Raw genomic sequence first — 13339 nt, forward strand, 5'->3', positions numbered from 1 at the left:
GGTGCTGATCAGCACCTTTTTTTTAAATAATATTACTGCTGCATAGAGGGTATCTTGTTCACTTTCTGAAATGAGACAATTCAGCCAATCAGGGTTGGCTCAGTGGAAATGCCACTGACCCAAGTTTGATTCCTGGGTCTGTTCTTCTTTTTCTTTGATCAGCTGGGGCTGGGGATACAGCAGAGGGAGCACTCACAGCCCTTAGGGGTGAGAGGGGATCTCTGCTATTGCTCAATGATAACATTTCATGGCCAGATTCAGGATACCAAATTTCAGAGTCGGTCAGGGACAGTCACTGCAATGTTTGAGCTAGGTAGAGGGTTCTGTAATAGGGGATGTAATTTTTTGGCCAGCTGCAGGATGTCCCAGCATCCGGCCGCACTCATCCCAAATCCGCTGACGCAACTAGGACACCGCCATGCTGCCTACCTCTTGGCAACATGGCGCGCCAGTTCTTGAGAATACCATGTTAGGAAACATACCACCGGTGCCAATCGATGACATCAAGTGGCTGAGGTATTTAAACCCCAGCTGTGCTCCATATCTTGTCTCAGCAACAGGTTGTCTTGCAGCTTTGCAATGCATGTTGCTTCCATTTGCCTTGTCCCTTTGCTCTTGTGGCTGTCCAGCTTGTTATCTCCTTGCTTCCTGTTGACCTCTTTGCCTTGTCCTGCTGGTTCCTGCCATGTCTTGGTCCTCAGTGTATTGTCGAGTCTGTCTCGACCTGATTCCTGGTTCTGATGTCTGCTTGTACTGACTACTCTTCTTGATTGCTGCCTGTTCTGAACTCGGCCTGGACCTAGATACTGACGGCTCACTGCCTGCCCCAACCTTGGCCTGGATCCAAAAACTCTGCTCGCTGCCGGCCCTGACCACTGCCTGAATCTTGACTTCATCTGGCTAAGCCTTACGGGACTTTCGCCTAAGCTCTGCTGGGCCCTGGAACCCAAGGGCTTAGCCTGTGGGGAACGAGGCTGGTAAAGATGGGACCCCCAGCTCCATTCCTAGTAAGGGCGTGTCCACCAGCTGTCAGTCTGGGACCAGTAAGTTCACCTACGGCTGCGCCAACCATGCCACAGCCCAAGGGCTCACATGCGTGACAGTTGAAAACCCCAAAAGCATGTGAGTAAAGGCTCCTGGCACCATAGCACAATAGAGGCTGGTTACAAAGGAGCTGGAAGAAATGGCCAGGCTTAAAAAACAGAAAAGAAATAATAATGAAACCGTTCTGCTGTGAATAAAAAAGAAACATTAATTTTAGCATATGAATGCAAGTTAGATTGTTAAATTTTCTTCCCCTGGCATAGGCCCCCTGTGCGTCAAAATTTGTATGGTGAACCCATATGTATTTTTAGCACCAAATTAATTTTTATGTTGGATATGGGGAGTGATTGACATTGGGCTCCTCAGTCTCTTCATATATTTATTACATCCATTCACTTTTATGATTTGTTGCTAGATAAAGGGTTTTTAATAGGGATTGACAAGCACAAGAACGTGTCTGTTCCATATAAGTCAAGTGTGATTCCTATGTTTTCACTTTGTTAATTCTAAGGACTTTCAACTGAATTTGAGTTTGTTTTTTTTAAATGTTTAGTGAGGTTCATCTTAAAACTGAACATTCATCTAATCATAATGAATTAAGCCTTTGCATGCTATTAAGATCACAGTTTGCTTTCCCGCATGGACTTTAATACAGTTAAATGATGCATTAATATGCAGTGGTTTATTCATTTTTGGGATTGCAGATAGTGGTGAATTAATTTACTTTTATTATTTTATGTCATATAAACAAGATTTTCAAATTGTGTGACAGTCTAAATGGGCATAAATACATTTTGAGTGTAATTTTATTACAGCCCATGTAGGCCTGATGTCCATGTGTAGAAAGTGTATGTGAATTTGAGCCTTAATTTTCCAAACAGACTTATGCATGTATGCCGGATATGAAAATTAGTGTGTACGCGGCATATGAACACACATTTATGTCTGCTTGAGAGCAAGTATAAATGTGTACGAGTATACTTACATGCACACTTAAAAGAGAAAAAAAATGTCTGCGACCTCAGGAGCTGCCTCTTTCAAGTACATGTGAAATTGCTTCTGCGTACACTTTTGAATACACAACCCCAGGGGCAATTTTTTGGGGTCGATATTGAAAAGATTTGTGCAGTAAAATGGGCTTTTAATTGCATAAATCTAACAAGTTAAAAACAATTCCTCCCTACCCCACCCATCTGTCCGGCTAAAATCTGTCTGCAGAAAATTGCTGTGCATACAGATTTAGCCATATAAAGAAAAGGGGGCCAGATCAGGGCGAGCCTAGGGCAGAGTTTCCAAATTTTGCCGGCTAGTGCGCTATTCAGCGCTGAATAAATTTCTGCCTTTGATTATGACCGCACAAATACCTGTCCGAAATGTTACCACATGCGTTTTTTTGTTATATTTAACCGGATCTTCAGTTGCAACATTGGCCAGTTAGCTGTGGCTGAATATCTGGACAAAAGTTAAACGATTAATATTAACCAGCTACCTTCACCGCGCAGTGTCTCTTTAAATATCTGCCTCCAAAGCATGAACACTTTCCTTCCTAGCAGTGGTACTGATTAGATTATTCAATAGGTCAATTTCCTTGTTTCTTGCTTATATTGCTTCCCCTTTAAGGTTTATCCCCAGGCCTTTACAGTTTTTGTCCTGATATAAACATAACGAGGAACTAAAAAAAAACAAAACCCGAGGGATATTATGTGGCAAAATAGAAAACTTTAGGTTTATGCAGTAGCTGGATTGGTCAGTTATAAACATACAGCATTATTTCCACTGAAGAAATTCAATATTGGACCTCATAATAGGTTCTACCAGCATCTAATCACTTTCATAGCCTTCTCAATAATCATTGGTCAGTTTCAATATTTTTTTGATAGAATTTTATAGAGTTTGTAAGTAAAATCAAATACTATCTCTCGGTGTTGATCACTTCATATAACTCCCACTGAGGGCCTATTATGAGGTTTTATATTGAATTTGTTCAAGGGAGAAATGCTGCATATTTATAATAACTGACTAATCCAGCCATTGCATAAACGTGAGATTTTCTATTTAGCCATTGATATTTGTATTTCTTTTTTGGAATCATTTGTCTATTTCTAGATTTCCCCCTGATATTTTTTGCTACTAATGATGCTTTAGTTGTCTATACCATATACTCTTTCACAAGTGAATACTGGGTTACATTCAACAGGTTATCAAAATTCTGTATTGGGGACATTCAGTCAGATCTGGTTTTTAGGATAATCCAAATATTTAGAGTCACCTGTACAATTTTCTTTTTAGATCAAATATATATATAAATATAGCTCAAGGATACTCCTTGTTGGTATCAATAAAAACAAACTTAGAGCTGGATTTTCTAAGGTTGCAGACCTTAGAAAATCCGGCGGTAACGGGGGGCGGGGGTGTGTGTGAAGTGGGGGGCGGGCCTGCGAAAGCCGGCAGCCATCGCACCACTATGGTGCGCTGGCTGCCAGCTTTCGCACCGAATAACTACACCATAAAAGGTGCAGTTATTCGGCGCGAAACTGTCAGCGATAAGGGTCCTTACCTTTCGCCGCCAGCGATGTGTCCGCAGTGTCGGCCCCGGTGCCGCCCCGACTCCTCCTCTTCCGGGGCCGACTCCGCCCCCATTTAGTGATTGCACGCGAAAAGGGACCTTTCGCGTGCGATCGCTTTTGAAAATGACCCCCTTAGTTGAGGGACCACAAGGACTGCGTTTAGGAAGATCTCCTTTATCATAAAACAGGACCATATACAGTTGCTAAATATGCTGGCATGGAGCCAAGAGATAAGGTCTGAACCTTAAATCTCTATCTATCTGTCTATAATGTAATATAAATAAGCTGTTCTAAAGTAGTGCAGCAGACTACTCCAAAAGTATCTAAAAGGACAGAATAACAATCTAAAGTCCATTCAGTACAAAGTACATATTTATCCACAGAAGAATTGCCATGTGGATTTTTCATATTTTTTTGCTGGGTCGCAAAATGTCAGGGCTATATGTAATTAGAAATTAACGGCCTTTAGAATGCTCTCCTGTCCTTTTTTATACAAAAAAGTTCAGACCACAAAGCCAAGACTTGGAACGTTGTCAGAGGATCAGTAAAGTCTGGTAAGTAGAGTCCCTGCCATAGCGAACGCTTGATATATCAAGATGAAGAATAACACATTTAGGAGATAAATGTATGAATTTGTTAGTTTCTCTAGGCAATATTATTTATTAATAATTTAAATTAGAATTAACCAGGTCACAGATAAAACATTTAAAGAGTTTATGCTCATTTCTTTAATTGCTACATTTCCTTTTTTTCAGGCTTTTAAAACAAAAGATGGCTATTTCGTACTTGGAGCAGGAAATGATCAACAGTTTGTCACTGCATGCAAGGTAATACATTATAACCTGGGTAGGTGTGACCAAATCGGGTTTGCCCTTTGCCGTTAACAAACATAATGTGATTTACATTCAATAAACATCAGGACAAAGTTAGTGGATTTGAATACAATTTAAACTGCAGATTTATGATAGCCTAACAAGAAAATCTAGTTTAGATACCCGAACCATCGTAAGTATTGTTATATTCTTCCTCCTCCCCCACTGCAGGAGGAGGAGCCAACACAGGGAGGTTTGAGGAATGCATACCTCCAGAGCCAATTGCCCAACACAAATAAGCAAAACCACAGTTCTCTCAGGAAGTTTGTTCATGACTGGGCTTAACTGGGCAGCTAGTCAAGCTCAGAGCAATGCTGCTAGCCCACAACCACAGGCCACAACTGTCCCAGGGTCAACTAGGCAGCTCTCTCACCTGGGCCAAGCAGGCCTGTGTGACAGCCAAACCCCAGCAATTCCTGAGAAATCCTCGACAGAAGCCCCTGTAATAGTAGTAGTTGTTGAGCTCCCTTTATATGAACCACTCTGGCTCTGCCCCTATTTAACTACCCAAGGTTTGTATACCCCCTACTCACTGACAGTTGCGACAATCATACGTTTTTCAAGTAGCACAAACAAATACAACCAAACAGGAAGTGGTAAACAGTGACCAGTACAACAAATGTAGCCCTTAGTTCTTTGATTCACTCACCCTCACTAAAGTTCACATTAAACTACCAGCAAAATCCCGCACACTAAGGGAGGGTAAATGGGAATTGCAGTGTTGGAATGGGAGGCAAGAGGCAGAGAAACTGTCCAGCTTCCCCCTTTAATCCAAGCTGGCCCCTTAAACCTCCACCATGTCTACAAGCTCTTGTGATCAGCCAGTGGCGGCCCAGCCTGCCCGTGCTGTAGTCTGGCTGCAGATGTACACCTGATGTCTGACAAGAACTCTAGGGCATGCAGGGGAAAAGAAACCAGAAGTGGACAGACCTCACTGACTCAGAAGCCCAGGCTGCCCAGATGTACAAACACTATATTCCCCATAGAGTTTGCACATCCAATGCAGTCCTGCATGTTTAGCACTGCAGAATAAATGCATCGTTCTGGCATTGAGAAGGATTTCTACTAGATTAACTAAATGATTATAGAAACAAGAGCAAAAATCTGTTATCACTTGCTTTATTAGTCTTTCAAATTGCATGCATGCTTCAGATCCAGTTTTAGCATGACTAACAATTAATACATACTATATAGTTTCTTATTTTTTTCCATTAAGATATTGGAAGGGTAATTATGAGAGAGGTCATAAGCTGAAGTTCAATGGGAAACTTCCTGCAGAGTTTCTCTTTGAAAATCTCGTGGTCACCAGCACTGTGGGAATGTTTTTACCCTGCATACTTGTGGATAAAGAATGTACCAGAATTAAACATGAACTCCTCTTGTGTACTTCAGCTGGCTGGCCTCTCTCCTGACACTATCGCTTCTCCACACAGGGAAGAATATACACGGTGGACAGCATACATTCTTTTTCCTGCAGAGGAGGGAAGGCAGTTATCGAAGGTGGGGAGGAGGGGGTTGGGGTGAGGTGGAGCGAGGATTCCACAGATAATCACCCAGTTTCTGGCAGAATTTCTTTTGAATGTTGTCTCCATTATGTGTGGCTCATCTTATGCATTGATCTCAAAGCTAGGTCTGCATTCAGGTGCTATTTTCCGAAGCTTTATGATTTTTGCATATGGAGAAAAGGAAAATAGCTGACCTGCAGAGACTACTGGGAAGCAAAGGAATAAGTGGAACATATGATGAAGTGGTGTTTCAGGAATATTTCTTTACTGATTTCTATAGAAAACTTTATCTAACCATTTAAGTTACTAGGGAAAAGAAAGCTTGTATAGCCCGGATTCAAGATAAGTGTGTAGAAAATTGATTCAAATGTTTGATCTGCAATCAAAGCGACTTTACTGAGTAGGGTCAGTGCTGAAAATACGGAACATACGGAGGATGTTCTCTGTGAAGTTGTATGTGTAATTGAAGAGATTTAAGAGTCTATGTTTAGTGCTCTAAATGACTGCAGGTCTTAGGACTGGTGATTATAAAATGAAAAAAAGAAAACCCCTAATTGCTACTTGATACTATTATCGGCCACAATGGTAGTAAATCTCGTTTTATTATTTTGCATGCTTAGTTGCTGAAGGTCTTATGCAAATTTTCAAGGTTTTCTTTTTCTTAATCATGAAGAGCTAGAGATTCTTTGCGCTGATGCTTGCGTCCTGAAGACCTGGTAAGTTCATGAAATATTAATACGAGTCAAGCACTTTAGCAGAGGAACAAAAGTCACAACAGAGATTTACATAAGACAAATACATATATCATGGCCATAATTCTTCAAAATTCCCTAGTTATATAAATGGAAGACTATCTGGAAATATTCAGTCCCAGTATGATTTTTTTCACTGACACTTAGAGGATATTTGAGTTTCTTCAACAGGGATTTACTTTATCTGAAGTTTGCAGATTAGAGACCATCCCTTGACTCTGCCAGTGGCATAAATTTTCCGGCAGCCCAATCCATCTCATGTCTACCCTGGCTAACCCTCTTACCCTCCTAAACCCTGAATAAGCACACTGAGAAGAATTTTCAGAAACTATAACATTTACATTGGACCTGCATGACCACAGCATAAAACAGAATTCCAAAATTAGCAGCACAACATTAACAGTAAATCTAATATGACGGCACAGCTGTTAAATCGCAAGTTATGCAGTAACTTTGCAATAGGAAGTAATAATGGATTTAGGATTTGGCATTCTTAGTGATGAGCCACCCCACCATCCTCAGACAAGGGGCAACAGCAGAAGGTCTAAGGCACAGCTATATTTTCTCTGCTCTGTCTGCTCAAGGCTCACTTCCTTCACTCATGTTCCTGAATGACAGGAGGAGAGGCGCTGGATTAGAGAGCAGAACATTTTTTTCTTTGCTGCTTTCTATATTCTGAGTCCTCGTCCCTCTCTTCCTGTTCCTTGCACAGAACTGGATAGAAGGGGCTGGAATATGGAGTAGAGTTGTTTTTCTTTAAGTTGTCCCTTCCAGCATCATCCCTTCCAGTAGTGGCTCAAGGGAATCTACTGCTTGAGGCCAGGAATAAGGCAAGGCATGGCACAGGTCAAATCATCAAGAGCGGTCCCCTTGTAGTCTATTCCAGTGGCGTACCTAAAGTATTTGGCACCTGGGGTGGATACTTTTTGTCACCACCCCATTTTAACATTTCCTAAACATTGATAAAATATTTCAAAACAGCAGAACATCAAATAATACCCAATAATTAAAACTAATATGGATTTAAAAAATCTCCCGCTCTCCATATTTGTCATCCTAAGATTCTCATAAGCTGGGGACATGCATGCACATATACACACACACACGCACGCACACACACACACACACACACACACACACACACACACACACACACACACACAATATGCTCCCTTTCTCTCTCTCTCTCTCTCACACACACACATGTACATGCTTGGTGAGAGACAGATGGAGTGTGTGTGAGAAAGAGAGATAGAGGAAGCGTGTGTGTGTGAGAGACACAGACACTCTTCCTGTGTCTCTCTCACAACACAGACACACTTCCTCTATCTCTCACCCACACACATACTTCCTCTTTCTCTCTCATACACTAACAAATACACACTTACACACATGCATATGCAGACAAAAAATGAACTGAAAACCACAACAAGCCAGATTCTATATGCAGTGCAATAATGGAAAAGCAGAACATTACTATTCCTCAAAACAATACAGTCAAGAAATATAAATCAATCAGAATAGCAAAACCATACTAAAAAAATATACATATCAAAACAGGTGATGAATAGAATTACCAAACACTAATAAAATATTTAAAAATAACAGACGTCACATCTAATAATTAAAACTAACAAGGATAAAAAAATCTTTTACTTGCCATACCTGGGAACTTTAGATTTCTAGTCATCCTGAGATTGTCCTGAATTGGAGAGCGCACAAAGTTTAACCCCTCTCAAAGACATATATACAGGCACTCATGCACAGGCACCTGCACAGGCACGCTGTGAGAGACACAGACACTCCTCAAGTGTCTCTCTCACAACACAGACACACTTCCTCTATCTCTCACCCACACACATACTTCCTCTTTCTCTCTCATACACTAACAAATACACACTTACACACACGCATATGCAGACAAAAAATCAAGAAATCAACGTAGGCACTCACAGACACAGACACACACATACAGGCACCCTCTCATACACTCACACACCCTCTCATACACTCACGCACACAAATACACCCTCTTATACACACATACATACTCTCATACACTCTTTCATACACAAACGCTCACTCTCACAGGGCCAATCTCTTGCTCTCTCAGAGGCTGGCTGCAGAGCAGGGCCTCTTTTTTTGCTGCCAACTCCCAGAAAATACCAGCAGCACTGCAGAGCCTCTTTATTTGCTCCTGGCTCTGGGGAAAGGCTGGCAGCACTGCAGAGCCTCTTTATTTGCTGCTGGCTCTGGGGAAAGGCTGGCAGCACCTCAGGGCCTCTTCTTCTGCCGCTGGCTCTGGAGAAAAGCTGGTGGCACCGCAGGGCCTCTTCATTTGCTGCCAGCTTGGAGGAAATGCCAGTGGCACCACAGGGCCTCTTCTGCCGCAGGGCCTCGCTTTGCTGGTGGGGAGTAGGATCCCTGCCAGTATGTTACTTCTCTATGCCGCCATAGGACCTTCGTATTTGCTGGCGGTAAAGGCACTCGTTTCCCTGTTATCACCCAGGGCAAACCGTCCCCCTTGCCCCCCCTTTGTATGCCACTGGTCTGTCCCTTTCAATGATTTGAAATAATGCAGAAGGGGTAAAGCAGGGGTCAGAGTTCCCAGAGGAGTGGCCGATAGTTTCAATGATAATATTTCTGGTAAAGTGGCAACACTGCCACACTCCCAGGAACCGTGCCACCTGCCTCCCAACTTTCTCCAGCATTTGCCCCCTAGTGAAATGGTAAATAGGTGAATGTGGGAGTCTGTGTTTGGCACATTCTCTCCAGGTCAGTGCAAGGCTATTAGGCACCCTAGGTGAACTCTAGATCTATGCACCTCCTCCCTTCCAGCTTTCACCACACACAATTAAAAATTATGCATGAGGTAAAAATATCACAAAAATATCACAGCAACATGTATATTATTTTTACTTGCACTGTTGTAGTGCTAATTAGAAAATCCTGCCTAAAAGCACGTACAACCTACATGGTATTAGACCTATTTGAAGTGCATTTGATGTGGGCTTGGTCCTCAGAAATCCATTTAAATATAATAAACCTCCCATACCAAAACAGCACTGACTGCTAACACTCAAATAGTAACAATCTATGTATGAAAAGGCTACCCTGCAAATAGTACGCCAGATCTTAAAACACCAATATACCTCCTATTAGGAAATCAGAACAAGCCAGGCTGCTGTAGATCAATAAACAGAAATTACATGCCAGCAGGATACCCCATCTCAGTCACACATGCAGATCACAGATGGACCCTCACAAAATTCAGAATAATGTTACTATAAAGTATAAACAGAACTGTGCAGACAAAACTTGAACTGTAGTTCAACAGAAACACCGTCACTGATCATAAAACATTAATAATATCAAGAAATATAACATCTATCATAATATTAAAACTATACAAATAGAAAAAAAATTTCAAAACAGCTGACAAACAGAACATCATTCAATAATTAAACTCAAATATTTTAAAAAAGGTCTTAAAAAAACAATAAAATATTTCCAAAAAACAGACATCAAACAACACCCCAAATTAAAACTAATGGGGTAGTTACGCGCATAACCCCCGAAAACCTACCCCTGCGCGCGCCGAGCCTATTTTGCATAGGCTTGACGGTGCGTGCAAGCCTTGGGACGCACGTATGTCCCAGGGTTTCAAAAACGGTCGGTCCTGGGCAGGGCCGGGGGCGTGGCGGTGGTTTGGGGGGTGGGGGTGTGGCTGGGGGCATGGCTTCGGTTCTGGGGCGGTCCAGGGGCGGAGCCGAATCCTCCGGCACAGCAGCTTGTGCCGGGGGATGGTTAGCTGGCTCGCGCAAGTTACGCCTGCCAGAGGCAGAGATAAGGTAGGGGGGGGATTTAGGTAGGGCTGGGGGGTGTGTTAGATAGGGGAAGGGAGGGAAAGGTGGGCAAAAAAAAAGTAACCTCCAAGGCCGCTCCGATTTCGGAGCGGCCTTGGAGGGAACGGGGAAAGCCATTGGGGCGCGCCCAAGGTGCACAAGTGTGCATCCCTTTGCACGTGCCGACCCTGGATTTTATAACATGTGCGCGGTAGCGCGCACATGTTATAAAATCAGGTGTACATTTGTGTGCGCTGGGTAGCACGCACTAATGTACCCCGCGCGCTTAAAATTTAAAATTGGCCCCAAAATGAATTTTAAAAAATCCCCTGCTCTCCCTACCTGGAATCTTTTGTCTGAGATTGTTATGCGGAATGGGGCTACACAAACTTTATCCTCTCTCTTTCATACATACATACACACACACACATACACACTCCCTCTTTTATAGACACATCAGTGCTCTCTCATTCTCACATACACAGGCTATCTCTCACATACACATGCACACAGGCTTTCATGCATGCTCTCTCTCACAAACACTGACACATGCATACAGGGTCTCTCACATGCACTCACATATGCTTACAAGCTCTCACACATGCTTACAAGCTCTCACACACAAGCATTCAGGCTGTTATACATTTTCTCTCACATGCATTCACACATGCATACAGGCTCTTACACGCACTCCTTCTCCCTCACACATGCATGCAGACTCATACACATGCTCTCTCAGATACCAGTACAGACACTTTCTTACTCTAACATACCCAAACACACTGGCTGTCACTTACTTTCATTCACACACACACACACACACACACTCAGGCTGTCCCTTACTCTCACGCTTACTGAGGCTGCCCCAGGTGTATTCTTCAAGCAGTGGCCACAACTCTTTTTATGCACTGGTGGTCCTAATCTTCCGGCTGCAATGAGATGGGCTCTGCCACTTCTGAGGCCCTGCCAGGCCTAGTCTGGATGCAGTGGGATGTGCTCTGCCACGGACTCGCTGCTCTTGAGGCTCCTCTGGTCCTCATAACCAGCTGCGGGCACTTAGGTAAAGTGAGGGGGCCGTCATAGGAGAATTTATGGGAACAAGTTTTGTTGCTTCTAAGATTTTTCCATCTGAGGTGGCTGCCTCACCTTGCCTCATTATAGAAGTGCTCCTGACCCCTTCCCTCCTGATCTCTGCTCTGGGAGGGGAGTGGCTGGAGCAGGAAGCTACAAGCTATTCTCTGCTGAATGAGACTCAGCATGACTGGAAAGCATCTGTTGCCTCCACCAGATTTTTGCTACCTTAACCACCAGCCTAATGTACCTATTGGCAAATCTAGGCCTGATAGGAACTCTATGACAGAGTCCTTATGGAACTGATTTTCAAAACTATTTATGTGATTAAAATCCCTGTTTATGCATGTAAATGGCTCTTACAAAAGAACCTGTACATGCATACATGTCTACTAACTGCAGAGAGATGTTCTGGGAGACAGAGTTGAACTTACCCTCTTGTATAATTTACAAGAGTTAATCTATGCATGTATCAGGCTAATTAGGGTACCCAACATTTTCAAAGAGAATATGTTTGGCCACTAAATATACACTAGTTCTGTATTTTTATGGGGTACATGTTTACATAGATTTATTCTATACAGTATTTGAAAGTGCAAAAGTGCAGGGTTATCAATTGGGAAAATTGTGGTCTGAGCAAGCCTGGGCAAAGAATATTGGTGGGATGACACTTTGAGAAAACCCTTTCTCTAAGGCAGCGGTTCTCAACCTGTGGGTCGCGACCCCGGCGGGGGTCGAACGACCAAAACGCAGGGGTCGCCTAAAAGCAGGTCCCCAACCACCGGTCCGCGGACCAGTACCGGGCCGTTGGGGTTTTTTGCCGATCCGTGGCGCCACGGCTGCTGCGGGGAGGCGGGGCGAAGCTGGCGACCTGCCTCCTCCAACCCCAAAAGAGAAGAGACATGGCCCAAAAAGGTAGCGCGTCGCAGTGACGTATGTTGCTGGAGCCACGCAGGCAGGAAGGAGGTGTATCAGCCACTGCAGGTGCTCCTCCTACTGCCTTCCTGCCTGCCCTGCCCCGGAAGACAAATGTTGCCGGAGCCGCATGGGGAGGAAGGAGGAGGCGCGTCAGCCGCGTGGGTAGAAGAGGCGCTTCAGCCGCGTGCAGAAGAGGAGCAGCGGGGCCGGGAACACTAGGGCCACTGCAGAGCCCATCCTGTGGCAACCCGTAAAGAAGAGGCCCAGAGGTGAGAGAGAGGTGTGTGCGAGTATGAGATGTTGAGAGACTGTGTGTGTTTGCAGAGACAGCATGTGAGAGCCTCTGTGTGTGTGAAAGAGACAGCATGTAAGAGTGAGAGCCTGTGCTTGAGCAAGGCAGCATGTGGGGGTGTGAGAGAGCCTGTGTGTGAGACTCAGCCTGTGCCAGTGAGAGCCTGTGTATGTGTGTGTGAGAGAGAAATGCATGTGAGAATGAGAACCTGACTCTGTGTTTGAGGGAAGAAGACAGGTGGAGAGAAAAGAAATAGAAAAAAAGGCAATATAAAAGGAAATGGCAAAAAATTAGAAAGGGAAGCAGATGTAAAAAAAAATACTTTTTACTGATTGGCACATGTAATCTTTGGGAATGTGCAAGAGTAGCACTTTCTCTATGGCGGATCTCACAATGTACGAGATCAACATGGAGGAAGTGGAAACCCACGGGGCCTGCACAGAGGAGGCAGCAGAATGGGCTTCAGTGCCAAT

General features: G+C 43.7%; 1 protein-coding gene across 1 annotated transcript in view; it reads left to right on the top strand.

The window, feature by feature from the left end:
* SUGCT (succinyl-CoA:glutarate-CoA transferase) overlaps window positions 1–13339 on the top strand; it is a 1474461-nt gene that overhangs the window by 628680 nt on the left and 832442 nt on the right. Inside the window, exon 10 of the mRNA XM_029589533.1 lies at window positions 4367–4438. Coding sequence (XP_029445393.1) covers window positions 4367–4438 — 72 coding nt within the window. The remainder of the gene's footprint in view (window positions 1–4366; window positions 4439–13339) is intronic.

The sequence above is a fragment of the Rhinatrema bivittatum genome, chromosome 2, assembly GCF_901001135.1.
Source record: "Rhinatrema bivittatum chromosome 2, aRhiBiv1.1, whole genome shotgun sequence".
NCBI lineage: Eukaryota > Metazoa > Chordata > Amphibia > Gymnophiona > Rhinatrematidae > Rhinatrema > Rhinatrema bivittatum.